The sequence below is a fragment of the Chelonia mydas genome, chromosome 6, assembly GCF_015237465.2.
Source record: "Chelonia mydas isolate rCheMyd1 chromosome 6, rCheMyd1.pri.v2, whole genome shotgun sequence".
Taxonomy (NCBI): domain Eukaryota; kingdom Metazoa; phylum Chordata; order Testudines; family Cheloniidae; genus Chelonia; species Chelonia mydas.
This window is the reverse complement of record NC_051246.2, coordinates 87,054,240-87,068,945: the sequence shown is the minus strand read 5'-3', so window position 1 is coordinate 87,068,945 and position 14,706 is coordinate 87,054,240. Positions and strand designations below refer to the sequence as shown.

Sequence of the window (14,706 nt, the reverse complement as noted above, 5' to 3'; positions counted from 1 at the left end):
CATCTAGTCTAACCCCCAAGAATTTTTTATTCCCCATTTCCCAGGCCTGCACAGGGATATCCTTCCTCCCAGGGAATAGCACCGGGCCCCATCAGTAGTTCCACTGACTCCAGAGGGAACACTCATGGTGTAAGGTACTATTGATGTAACCTGGTTAACGGGACAAAAGAGACCCTGATTCCCCACAGGCCTCAAACTGGGACTCAAAGGGTATGAGCTGTACACCAGAGCTGCAAGGTATAATTTCCTGCTCCAACAGACATACCTGTGCTAGTTCTGATTGGGCTATTGTGCTAAAAATACAAGCGTAGCCACTGCAGCATGAGTAGGGGGATGGGCTAGCTCCATTATCTCAGATGAGATCATACTCAGGACAGCCAGCCCATCACTCTGCTGCAGCTATACTTCTGGTTTTATCATGCTAGCTGGATCAGGGTTAGCTGGGTACATCTACTCAAGCTGAAAATTGCATCTCCCAGCTCCAACATAAACATACCCAAACAAACTTCATAAATTAGCTTAACTAGTTAAGGAATCAGAGAAATCTAACCCGTTACCTTACCAGGATTTCTCTGAGGAATTCTAAAAAATAGGTGGTATTGCTCATGTTACCATGCAACAATTCTTCCCAATTCTTGTTTAAATTTTAATACTATGGAGCAGCAGTAGCCATTTGACAATATTAAGGTTGCTGCTACATTTTTTTAAAGCTGATTCTGTAGCCCCTGTAAAATTCACAAAAGAAGTCAGATCAGTTTGAAAGTTGGGAGGATAAATCTGAAGCCAGGATAAACTTTGTGGGAAAAATATGAAGATACTTGAACAATGGGGTTCCGAGACAATGGGTACCCTAGAATTAGGTGTTTTAAAAGTTTCAAACATCTAATGCTTTTTCTGTACACAAATAGGGAAGAAACAGTAAGTAAGGTAATCATGGAACTTATATAGCTAGACTCTTCTTGTTGACATGTAGTGCATGGTATCATCAGAGGTCTAAAATCTGAAATATGAAAAGTTATCAGACCTTCTTTTTGGCACTATGGAATGGAATGACAGAAAGTTGGCAATCTATACACTGCTGGCAGAAAGCACAAGCTTCCTAGCTGAGCTGTTAACTGTACTTCCAGCTTCACCCTAACCCATTCAACAAGAGGCTTGGCTAGGACAGGAAGAAGAGAAGGGGAGAACTGAGAGCTGAAGCTGTGACAGGTGTGCAGATAACAGCTCAGCTCCTCTTCCAGCAGCTCTTGCCAGCATACTGGGTTTAGGGACAAGTTCTATTCCCTCCATCCTCTTGGGGGCAGGATGACAGGGGTGGGGAACTCGTCCCTGAGACCAATACAGGAGATGAAGAATCAGCCCAGCTCTTTATATGGCTTCTCTATCCAATAAACTCTCTGTTGAACACCAGCAGGGGAAGTGCCAATCTGACAAGTGTATTGTGGGGAATCAGGATGCCACCCCTGACCTTTCTGATGATGTGCATGAACAGTGGGGAGGCAAAGATTTAGGTGGTGCCAGGAAAGACAGCAGGAATGAAGTAGTAAGTGGAGACATGGATAGCCCTCCAGTGATGGGCCCCGTAATGCCCCACTCTCCTGGGTTTGGTAGGGCTTCTTCACCTGCAAGAGTGCTAGAGAGCTGGAGCTGCTGTACTCCCTAAAGATCACCAGAGCTATCTGCTACAGAGGTTGGAGCTGAACTCTGGCACTACCAGCAGCAAAGCCCAGCATTCTCATAATGGTTTGATCTTGTTACTATTAAATGTCAGCAAACAAAATTTCTCCGATGTGGCACTGGCTCCATCTAGTGGTCTTTTATCTTTCAACTCCATTAAGTATCCAGGCTGCTCGTTTGCTAAAGTCAACACATAATGATGAGTAAGGACTTGCAAAGCAAAGCAAAAAAAGAAAACGTAAGAAGAGCATTTGACCATGATCTGTACGTATTGTACCATTTCTAACTCGTGTTTATGCACTGATCCCTGTTCAAAGCAAGATGTTCCCACTGCAGATGATATATTACTATAGCCCATGTACATTTAGGACTGCGAGGTTAGTGTAATTTCTTGTGAATTTTGACAGGCAATATTGATGTTTATTTTCAAATATTTTTCCTAGTTTTGACTTAAACTATTGCACTATTGAAAAATCCAGCATTCAAGATTTAATAAATATAAGCTTCAGAAATAAACAATATTTAATGAGACGGCAGAGACTTCCCTTTTTTGCTAGGGCAACCTAGGTATTTTTAAACTTTTCTCCTTTGAAAATTTCATTTAGTAATCATGGAATATTTTCCACTGGTTTTTGGATGGGGAAGAAATTGACATTTATTAACATTTACTACTAAAAATGTAATCATTCTAGTCCACGTATCCTCTCCTCAAATGACCAACTAGAAAGATGTGAAAAATTATGAGGGTGAAGGGAGAAATGGAGAGTTCAGCACTTGGATTCATGTTATTAAATTGTGGAGAAAATGTAGGCAGATTATTAAAATATTTGTGAGTTTCTTACTGATTAAGACAAAAATTAAAGATATACTGAAGGAATTGAGGGACCAAAATCATGATAAGTGAGATTAAGAATAAATGTATATGATTATAAGCAGAATGTCGAAATGAATTCTCAAATACATTTTACTATAAATCAGTGAAAATGTATAGTATTAGCATGACACAACTTTTTAAAAAATCCTTAATATAAAATTAAGTGTTGAAAAAATTATTATGGCTCTTAGACCTATTAAACATTAGTCACTTATGACTCTCCAGTCAATAAACCTGAAGGCCCTTGAGACCTACCTGAGGAGTCGTCTTCCTGAATGTATCAGTTCCCTGGATCACATCTTTCATTATTTTTTCCTTGAGTGCATTGTACTCTTCTTGGCTCAGATTAATAGATTCCAGGTTTTGGTTACAAACTGGACATTTTCCACTGTAACGGTAATAAAACCACAAACAAAGTATGCATGTGTATGAATAAGAATTGTAAAAGATCCATATGTTAAAATTCACTTCCATTTATTAACGGACTATGCATGCCTCTTTCTGTGCAAACAAAAAATAAATAAGTAATCAGAAAATGACTTGTGTCCAGTTTGGGCCAGATCCAAAACCTATGGAAATGCTCCAACTGACTTCAATGGGTTCTGGATCAGATCCTTGGGGACGTTTAGGGGTCAACTTCTGTGCCAGAGGTCCTACTAGTGAAGGGAGAGGAAAGATGGTCCAGTGATTACAGCCCTACGCTGTGGCTTGGGAGAACAGCATTCAATTACAAGCACTACCACAAACTTCCTCCGTGACCTTGGAAAATGCATTTAGTCTTTCTCTATCTCAGTTATCCTCATCTGTACTTTTCTGCCTCATAGGTGTGTTGCAAAGACAAAATACATTAAAAACTCAAATGATCAGATACTACAGAGGGGATCACAGAAATAGCCTAAAATTGACTAAAGCATTGACTGAGCTACCTAAGCCTTTCCATGCTGACTCCCGCTCTGACATAGTCTTTCCCCACTGCTGGAACCTTTAACTGTGCACAGGAGCAGCGAGTTATATGGGCTCCAGCAAATTCAGGGCCCGGATCCATCAATGTTTGGGGCCGGGTCTCTCCCCTGGCCCTGCCTGCCAGCCCACGCACCTCCCCGGGAGCGTCCCCATGCCCTACCCACCTCCCCCGGAGCGTGCCTGCCTGCGCCCTGGGCAGCTGCCCCCTGCAGCTCCGCGCTGCACTCCCTTGCCAGCTGCTGCCGACTACAAAAGGGAGTGGCGCTGACAGCAGGCTGAGGTGCAGCCGCTGCCTGCGGAGGGAGGAGGCGCACACGAGATGGCAGCCCTCCCTCTCCCCCACCTCCGGCACCCACCACAGGGGAGGTGAGGGGGCTTCCTGGACTTGAGAGGGGCCCAGCCGCTAGGAGCATGTGGAGTGACAGCGCTGAGTGAGTGTGCTGCTGCTGGGGGTGGGGGAAGGGAAGAGGCGGTAGAGAGCTCTCTGCTGCCAGTGGGGAGAGGGCTGGGGGGACCGTGGAGTCCTCCTCTCTGGCCCTGGCCCTGGCCCTGGCCCCGGGGTAGCCTGCCTGCATCCTGGAGTCCTCATCCCCAGCCCCACCCCAGAGCCCGCACCCCCAGCCAGAGCCCTCACCCCTCCTCACCCCAACTCTCTGCCCTAGCCCTGAGCCCCTCCCACACCCCTCATCCTCAGCCCCACCCCAGAGCCTGCACCCTCAGCCAGAGCCCACAGCCCCCCACATTGTGCAATACAGGGCAACTGTTAAAATGCTTACTGTTTCCATGTCATTTTTACATTATTTTAAAAAACATATATCGGCTTACAAGGCAGGTGTGGGGGCAGGACTTGGACCCGTTCTGGGCACCACCAAAAGTTATACAAACCTGCTGCCCTGGACTGTGCAGGGGTGAGGCTCTGGCAGGGTGGGAAGCATCAGGAAAAGATTCTGGCAACTCCTCACAGCAAGAGCCTTTCACTAAGGAAAGGCTCTGGCAGGAAGGAGGCAGCAGAGAGGAGGCAGTGAGAAACTGCACTGCTCAATGTAGCAGTGTAGATGTGGAAGGCACTGCAAAGATCCCATTTTGCCAGCTACCCCCTATTAAACTAAACTGATATATTCAGACAGTAAACATCCCAATAACCAGGTCAACATACACTATTTATAAATTAAATACTGAGCAGCTCCAAATCCATTAGAGATGTATCATGTAAAGCATGTTCCAGACAAAGAATCATAGGGTTAGAAGGGATCGCAAGGGTCATTACCTCTGCCAAGATGCAAGATTTGTTGGGTCTAAATCATCCAAGACAGATGACTATTCAGCCTTCTTTTGAAAACCTCCAGTGAAGGAGCTTTCACAATCTCCTTACGCAGTTTGTTCCATTGTCCTACTGTTCTTACAGTTATGAAACTTTTTCAAGAGATTTAAGCTAAATCTGCTATGCTGTCATTTGAACCCATTGCCTCTTGTCCTGCCCTCAGTGGCAAGAGAACAACTTTTCTCCATCTTTTTTTATGGTAGCCTTTCAAATATTTGAAGGCTGCCCCAATCTCCTCTTTTTCAAACTAAACATACGTAGTTCCTTCAGCCTTTGCTCATATGGCTTGCATTCCATCCCTTTAATCATCTTTGTTGTTCATCTCTGTACCCTTTCCAGTTTCTCCACATTCTTTCTACACATACCATACTTGGGAAAAAATATTTTAAAATCCCCCAAGTCCATGGGCACACTTGTGAGTTAGAGCACATTAAAGGAGCCCCGGGCGCACTAGCTCACTACCCGTCCACACTGGCAAGGCACGTAGAGCGCTCTGACTCTGCGGCTAGAGTGCTCCTGGTACTCCACCTCAGTGAGTGGAATAACGTTTTGTGCGCCCCCGCTGGAGAGTCGCAGCGCCAGTGTGGATGCCCTGGTCTATTAGTGAGCTCTGATCGGCCTCCAGAAGCATCCCACAATGCCTGTTCTAGCCACTCTGGTCATCACTTTGAACTCTACTGTCCTGCCCTCAGGTGACCAACCGTCAGACCCGCCCTTTAAATTCTCTGGGAATTTTGAAAATCCCCTTCCTGTTTGCTCAGCAAGGCGTAAAGTGCTCTCAGCAAACCTTTCCAGGTGACCATGCCTCCACACACCAGGCAATCCCCAGGATGGAGCAATGGTGAAATGCTGGACCTCATCAGTGTTTGGGAAGAGGAAGCTGTCCAGTCCCAGCTGCGCTCCAGCCATAGTAATTACGATACCTTCGGGCCGATATCAAGGGACACAATGGAAAGGGGCCATGACCAGGACGCACTGCAGTGCAGGGTTAAAGTAAAGGAGCTGCGGAATGCCTACCGCAAAGCCTGCGAGGCATACAGCCGCTCCAGTGCTACTCCCGCGACCTGCCATTTCTACAAAGAGCCGGACACAATACTTGGGGGCGACTCCACCTCCACTCCAAGTACCACCCTGGACACTTCAGAGCCCAGTTCAACAAGGCGGGAGGAGGAGGAGGAGCAGGAGCAAAGTGGGACCGAGGGTGCCGAGGCGGAGGAAGACACCCTGAAATCCCTAGATGCATGCAGCCAGGAGCTGTTCTCATGCCAGAAGGAAGGTAGCCAGTGGTGGCAGCCAATGGCAGCAGCTGGTGCTTGGTGAAGGACAAACACCAGAGGAGGTGCCCGGTAAGTGGCTTTTATTTTGGGAAGGAAGTTACTTAGTGTGGGTTCTTGGGGTAAGGAGGGTTAGGGCTGCATGCATGCCTAGATGCGGCATTGATGTGCTCTCTCACATCGGCCTCAGTGATCTCTTCAAAGGTCTCATCCAGAACTTGGGCAATGCGCTTGCGCAGGTTTCTCAGGAGAGCTACTGTGGTCCTTGTCTCAGTGATCCCACCACTCAGTGCTTATTTCCCAAGCCCAAAAGCGGCATTCCACGGTGGTGAGCATGTCCATGAATGCCACAAACAAACTTGTGTCATATGCGTTCCTCGAGTCGATATCATCGGAGCCCTCACTGTCACTTTGGCTCATAAGGAATAACTCGACTGCCAAACGGGACATGTTGCGAGACTCATCAACATACTCCTCAGCAGTTCAGGCTCCATTCCCGCAGACCGAAAGGGAAGACAGAGCACGCAGTACAAAAAATGTTGAAAGATGGCACCAAATGTGGACAGAAGCACAGGGATTTCTGGGATGTGAACCGATGCATCACGGGGCGTTGGGACAGGACCCAGAATGCCCCACCCCTACACCCCCTTCCCACAAGCCACAGCGCCAGAATGGGAAGAGGTGCTCTGTGGGATAGCTGCCCATAATACACCGCTCCCAATGCTGCTGCAAGTGCCGAAAATGTGGACAGACTGCAGCGCTTTCCCTACTGCGCTCTCCGAAGGCGGGTTTAACTCAAAGCGCTCTACATCTGCAAGTGTAGCCATGCCCCATGTACAAGAACACCCCGGATCTCAAGTTAATTTGCCCAACTAAAATGTGATTGCCCCAATTTCTTTGAGATCAGAATGAGGTTTTTGTTGATGTTGTTTTTTAATTAAGTTGTGTTGCATATCCGGCCTCAAAGACAAACTAATGATCTAACACTCTTAAAAATCCTTGGTGAACCACCTAACTTATATGTCTGATTGTGGATGAAAATTACAATCAATTCTAACCTTAGCTTTTTTTGTAAAAGGTGGCAGTGGATAAAGAAACAAAGGATCAGCTATTTTGCTTAATTCCCCCTTTAGTGTTGCTTGGCCAGGTAGGTACAGGGGGAACTAAGCTAATCGTGTCTGATCTCTCCCTGAAAACTTTGAGGGCTTTTACAAAAAAATATGAGGTAGAAGACCTGTTTTCATCCTCATCCTCAGATTGCACATGCCAACCACTGTCTCCAGGATTTTTAAGTACAAGTCAGCAGGTTGTACAGTAGGCAGTACATAAAATGTCATTTATCCTGAACAGTTCTTTGGTTGTTCCAGGCTGCCAGACAAAAGGATTTTTCCTTGCCTCCTCCCACTTAGGTCTTTTCATAGATGCAAAGTAGAATGTTGATGTTTCACATTTTCCCCTCTACGATGCTCTGTTCACAGGCTTACATTCATCCAGCTGTGCATGCTTTGAACTGAATGAGGGATCATTCTTTTTTACATCAATCAATTTGTGAAGTTCTGATCTGCATAATCCTAGAACACCGCCATAGATTTTGAGCTTTAAATGTTAAGAAACAGCAAGTCATTCTCCCCTGATTTTTGCACAGAGAAAAGCGAAGAGTGAGCCGACGTATATTTCTTACCCAACACAACCACAAATACCTAATTGGCACAACAGCCAGACTTCTGGTCTGTATCAAAACACAGATCGTAAGCAAAAAATATTCCAAGATTGCATAAATTACTGTGCGGACAGTGTATTTGCTGACTTCACACACTAACAATGAGCAACTTTTAGTACATTCCACATACTCAACCCACTGGTTGCTATCACAGGCCTAAGCCACACATCTGTATTAATCAGATGTCTGGCTATTTAAATAATCTAAACTCCTGATAAAAAATTCTAAATACAACAGGCAAAAATTAGAACGACCTTGTTAAAACTCCACAATTTAAGAGCCCACAAGAAAGACCCCAAAAATTATTGAGACTCCACCAAAATTATTAAACTTATCATTTACAGACTTTGTTACAGCTGGCATATTTAAACCTTGAATCTTTTTCCAGTATCACTTTATATTAGTTAGAAAGATCTAATCGTAGAAGTAAAGTAAAGTCACGTTATGCTTTGTTTAACAAATTCATAACATTGTTTCCCAAGAGCCAAAGCCTGCTGAGTAGGTGTTCTAAGAGCAGCATAACCAACCAACCTCCTATGAGGTAAATTTCAGTAACTATTCAGGGTAACATTGTTTTTAGCACACAGTTGGATGCAGGGTCCTGAAGAGTAAAAATAGCATACATTCCCCTCAGGAATGAAAGCTGATTACACCTCTGCATGGTTTAGGAAAGAACGTTTTTTCTCTCCCACACACACCGTTCCCCGACAGTTAGGTGCACTGTTCAATTATTTTCTGGAGTGGTAGGGATAACATCAGACTTAACAAGCTGATGTTTGGATCCAGCATACCAATTGCCATGTGGAATCCCTAAGTGGAAGAGAATTAGAGCTTTCCATAACTGACCTTGGGCAGTCAAACAGCCTTTCTAACTCTCAAAGAAAAATTAATAGTCAGAAGTGTCTAAGTCTGAAGCTCATGATTATCAGGACTAGAAGAAGCTACAAGCTCCAGGAAGCTGGAGGAGGAAGAAAACAAGCAGCCTGTATGCTGAAAATAAGACTTTACAGCAGCCCACTCCTGCTCCCACAGCAGTCAATGTTTCCTCCCCTCCCCCCCCGCCCCGACTTCAATAGCAGCAGATGCAATACATACTCACATTTAAGAAAAGCTAAGAGAAATGTTAAAGAGTTAGCACCTGTACACTCTATTTTTATTACAAACCCTAAGCAGCATATAACTCAAAGATGTTCCTATCTTTGACACAATTCCAATACACATGAAAGACAAATCTGGCCTTCAAATTAGACTGACAATATGTAAGACACATTCACAAAGTTACAAATATTGTATATTATATTTTGAAGAAATATGTATCTAAATCGTCTATGAAGGAAAATACTTTGCAATTCCTTGATTTTGTCCATACTGCAAATTAACATTTTTTTGTGTGCAAATCTCTGTGGTAGGGCCAGGTTCTGAGCAATTACATAGGGACAGTTTACTTTAACCAAAATAATAATCTTGGCAAGGGTCTCTGGCTCCTAACCACCTCCCATACAGGTTTACAGTCAGTAAATAAACAAACAGCCCTACAAACAGAGCAGCTCATTTCCTTCCCACTATGGTCAACAAAATAGCTTTCTCCTCTTGCTACAGGTGTATCCCAGACCCTCTTTAAGATGCAGGCCCTAATTAGCTCCCAGCTAAGAGCAACCCCTAGACCTGTCTTTGAACCCTGCCTGAAAGTTAACTCAAAATAAATAAACCCATCACCAGACACATACACTGTCAGGTTCAGAGTCTTCCTAAGGGCACTGTCGGGGTGGGATTGCAGATCCATGGCATCACCTCAGGGGTTTGAGAAGTCCTGTACACCCACCAAAAAGTGTGTGTTAGAAATTATGATCAAAGAATTTATTTCAAAAAGAAATTTGAAATAACAGAATAGAAATAGTCCTTTTGCTTTGTTTTATCAAAGTAAAGTTCATGGCAAAAAAAATCAAACACATTATTTATCCAGTTTTTACATAAAATATTGTATTTACCTATTTTTAATGGTAGTTAAGTGTCCTTCCCATTTCTCTCCTGGAATACTAAAAACAAAAATATATAAAATATAAATAATGTTAGACTTCTGTGTCATCATTTTTTTAACTACAGTACAGCCAAAAGATTTTTTTCTGGTCTGCATCTAGAAATAAAAATAATAACTGTTTACATAAAAGGAGAAATTATACGAAGGCTCATCTGTTATACCTGCTTATGTGCAACACCCCGCATATGACTACTTAAGCATTTATCCGCAGTGGAACAGGCCTTGGGCCAGACAGAGACAGAGAGAGAGAACAACAACTCTGCAGTCCAATGGTTAAAGCACACACCCCCAGGAGGTGGAATGCTTTGGTCCAGTCCCTCTGCTCCAATGACTCTTTCATGATTTATCTGCAGCGGAACAGCTTCAGAGTAGCAGCCATGTTAGTCTGTATTCACAAAAAGAAAAGGAGTACTTGTGGCACCTTAGAGACGAACAAATTTATTTGAGCATAAGCTTTCGGGAGCTACAATAAATTTGTTCGTCTCTAAGGTGCCACAAGTACTCCTTTTCTTTTAGGAGAGTTTGAGTTAGCCCCGCATCAGAATACCCAATAGCTTACGGGTTACAGCACCCTCCTGAAAAGCAGATCTGTTGTTCAAATCCTTTCTTCCCCTCTGGCAGAGAGTGAGGAATTGAACCTGGGTCTTCCATATCCCAGGCAAGTGTGCTAACCGCTGGATTAAAAGTTATAAAGTGGGCATGGGAACCAGCACCACTTCCTCTGGCCAGTTTGCATGTAGTGAGGCAGGTGCCTAATTAATTCCAAAAAAAAAAAAAAAAAAAAAAAGGCTTAGGCACCTCAACCCACTAACTCAAGGTAGCTGGTTCCTATCCATGCATCACTAAGCAGATATAGGCACCTCCCTACAGCCCAGATTTAAGAACCTCTCTCTGAGAGAGGAGTGGGGCTTAGCACACACGCCATCATCAGCATCTCCAATTGGCTAATCAAGGGCTTGTCTACAGTGACACTTTACAGAACTGCAACATTCTTGCTCAGAGGTGTGAAAAAACACCCCCGAGTGTAGCAAGTTTCGGTGCTGTAAAGCACCAGTGTAGACAGTGCCCCAGCACTGGGAGCTACGCCCCTCGTGGAAGTGGTTTTTCTAGAACGCTGGGAGAAGTGTCTCCCAGCACTCTGCCGCGACCACACGAGCCACATTAAAGTGCTGCCGCAGCAGTGCTTTAACATTGCCATTGTCGACTAGCGCTCTGTCCAGTTCTGGCTTTTATGGATTGCACTTCTTAGGTGACCATCTCTCCCCATTCACTGAATAGGGAGCCTAGACAAATAACTCGGTTTCGTGGATCACCATGTTGTTCCTGTGCCTAGACATTAGGCACTGTGACACTAAGCATTACAAGGCCTAAGTCTCTTTATGGATCCCACACAAAGTCACTGCAACTCGACTCTGCAATGCTTGCATTGGGACCTTTTGACACTGCATCATCACAGTGCCAACGCACACATCACTACACTGCATTGGCCACAATGATATATGAGGTTCTTTAGCTGTCTTGAAAGATAAGAGAAAACAGGAAACCCTATTACCCTTCCTCCCACCAATTCAACTCTGTACATGAGCAGGCTTTCCCCCTGACCAAAATATGATGAGGCTGTTCTCTTTTATTCCCACTAATATGATTTTTTTTTTAAATTACAGTTCTGCTCTGAGAAGCAATTATGCAAAAACAGCACTTTCTTATTCAACAGATCTCATTCTTGTGTGTACAGATCTCATTCTTGTGTACTAACATCTGCTGACTTCAGGGCCTTCTAGTGAAATTACTCTGGTTACCCTCTGAGCCAACACATATTAGAAGGAATGAGCCAGAATTTGTTTTCTCATGGCATTTGTTATTTTCTTGTACCAGAGAGGAAAACTGTCTCAATTTTGTACAATTTACCACTTCTCTCCCCTAGTACATCAGAGGCAATTCTGACACTCATCAACGTTCAGTATTTGCTATCAAACATAACAAACCAAGGATGAGAACTGGTGAAGACAAATATGTGGGACTCATCAGAATATGCTACACCTATACCCTATACGAAAAATGCAAAATGAAAAGGTAAAAAATTGTGATAGGAAATCCAGACCTGGCAAAATTTTCTACTTACAGTAGAAATAAAGAGATTATGACAGTGCTTTTAAAAAAAAAGGAAAAACAACATAAAATGATAAAAGGTTTCAGGGATTTATACTGGCTTTTGGACTACGGTCTTAATGGATCACAGAGTCAATTCCCATTAACCAGTAACAGCTTCTGAAATATTTACCTTTCAAACCATAGCTTTATGCTTTGCATAAGAGCTTCTCCAGGATATAGTTGATTTTCTCTCAGATACAAGAGAATTCCTAAGAGTTCACTTTTTAACTGATTATCCTTCACACATTTGCCAGTATCAAAAAAGACTTGCAGCGTATCCAAGTTTGGTATCAAATCCTTAGCCAGCATTTCATGATACAGTTCACATGCCAAGTTTATTTCTTGGTTATTGAGGGCCCCTTTGATACAATCTCCATAGTTCCCTTTTGATGGGGTCATGACTTTTTTTATCTCTTCCAGTAGCAACAAGGCCTCTCTCCACCGATCGGAACCATTCAGCCCCTTGATCAGAAGGCTGTAGGCCCCCGTTTCTAAAGTCTTAAATCTGACTTTCATTATATCATAGACATCATAAACTTCTGCCATCTGCTCCTGCCGGACACACAGAGCCAGGTACTTGACCAATAAATTATAACTGATGTCACCTTTTCTCATTGCCACCATAGACAACAAGGACTTGGCCACATCTATGGAGCTGTTGCATTTGATCATTTGCTCTAGCATTACATCTTCAAACTTGCTAATTCCCTTAAATTCTCCCCTCAGCTCTTCCCATTCCGCCACACTCAAAGGTTTTTCTGGTGGCCGGATACCATTCTTTTTAGATATCATGAGCAGTTCCTCTTGATTCTTTGATCTCCTCTTGGCAGCTCCAGCAGAGAACAGGGAAAAAGGATGAGGAGAAGAGGTGTCTGTTCTGTCTCTGCCCTCCCTTTCCTCTCCATTTCTACCTTCAGACCTGGTCTTAGTAGACAGCATATGAGTTGCTTTGGGATCCACTGGTATTGCAGATGGAGAAGTGGTAGTAAAAGGGAAACATTTAACATGTTCCCTGTTCGGAAGATGGAAGATGACAGCAAACAGCTGTTGGTGCCTTGGAACAGGCCAAAACATGTGGTATTTCCCCAAAGTCTGCAAACCCAAGAAGCTAGTGGGACGGAAGAAAGCCATGATAAGGAGAATGCATATACTGGGAACGCTCCCCAGGAGAGATCTAGTGGGAAGTAAAGTTTGTGTGAGGAAGTTTACAGTAAAAGTCTTAAGGGGTGTCAAGCCTGCCCAACGGCTGAGGCTGTTTAAGGTTTATCATAAATATATGCTATAAAAATGGGGAGCAGCGATGTGAACTTCCTAAGAACTAAGAGCTGTTCTGCCGCTTTCATCCAAATCAGATCAGGAAATTACCTACAGAAAACAGACCACAAACAATACACTATTAGTACTTACATCTCCAGAGTAGTAACTTCAACATTACAATTCAGTTTACATTTTTACAACCAAAAAAGTGACCTACCTAACCTATCTTATGGTCTGGCACCCAAAATTTGCTTACCTAAAAGCCAATGATAAACTGCCAGTATTTTAACATGGGACTTCTACCAAAGCTCCCTCATGACTTATAGCTTGTGATAAAAAATCCGGGAAGGCAGGCATTCACATGCTGCAAACATAAAGGACGATTAATTTTTCTCACCATTTAAACAAAACCTGCTTTTCCAGTGATAACCATAGCTCAGGAGGGAGACAATACCATTCTGCAAGCAAGTTTTTTAATATGGGCACCTCCCAGTAAGCTATTATTTCCTAAAAAGTACACAAAGGATAGTGATAGCTGGGATCCAGCAAGTGTAACCGTAAGAGAAGGAGTGTGTGGGCCAGAATGGGCAACAGGGGATGCATCATTTGATGATTACCTGTTCTGTTCATTCCCTCTGAAGCACCTGGCATTGGCCCCTGTCAAGACAGGATACAGGTGCTAGACGGACCACTGGTTTGACCCATTATGACTGTTCTTATGCGTTTGGAGGAGGCAGAAAGGATCCTTGTGAGAGACCTTTGTTGCCAACTCTTGTGATTTTTAATCACAAGTTTCACACTATTTGGTGTATGTCTTAAACCCCCACTGCTGAAGGGGTGTAATTAGGCAAGGGATTCAGCTTTCACTTTTAAAAAAAGCTTCTAGCCAGCACGATTATAGAGACTAGCTAGAAAATGTGAAGCCTGGGCACCCAAAGGCAAAACCATCACAGCAATAACTTCCTAACTCCAGCAGCTCTGCACGTTTCCAACCTCACGCTGACAAGCCAGTCTCACAGTATCTGGGCCTGACTAGTGAGGGCTGAGTGCCTGGGCCTGTGGCAACAGCACAACGTGCGCGTCCTCTCCGCAGACCTGGGAGAGGATCGCTGCCCCCCGGGACGTGCACCCCGAGCCGCTCCGAGACGCTGCGATGAGCCGCGGGGCTCAGACCCCCCGCACAAGCTGGGCCGGCTCAGCCGCATCCAGAGCCAGAGCGCAGGCAGCGGCCTCCTTTGGACTCAGCGGTATCCCGGGGAGCCCGTGGGAGCCACCAACCCCTGGCAGCGGGGCGAGGGTTCGCTGCAGCTCACAGAAGCCCAGCGCACACCTCCCGTGCCCCGGCCCCTGTGACCACTGCTGCCCGCACGCTGAAAACTACAGCTCCCAGCGTGCAATGCAACCCGGCCGCCTGTACAGGGCGCGCAGCAC

General features: G+C 44.5%; 1 protein-coding gene across 5 annotated transcripts in view; it reads right to left on the bottom strand.

Moving 5' to 3' along the window:
* PRORP (protein only RNase P catalytic subunit) overlaps positions 1-14,706 on the bottom strand; it is a 99,412-nt gene that overhangs the window by 84,370 nt on the left and 336 nt on the right. For 2 of the 5 annotated variants that reach the window (XM_037900597.2, XM_007065255.4), the window contains exons 2-4: positions 12,149-13,383; positions 9,818-9,865; positions 2,807-2,939 (exon numbers count right to left, since the gene is read on the bottom strand). In XM_037900597.2, the coding sequence (XP_037756525.1) occupies positions 2,807-2,939; positions 9,818-9,865; positions 12,149-13,149 (1,182 nt within the window). In that variant the 5' untranslated portion in view covers positions 13,150-13,383. Of the gene's footprint in view, positions 1-2,806; positions 2,940-9,817; positions 9,866-12,148; positions 13,384-13,531; positions 13,640-13,892; positions 14,679-14,706 lie in introns of those variants that run through there. The other 3 variants (XM_043548205.1, XM_037900596.2, XM_027827558.3) reach the window with 3 other exon arrangements.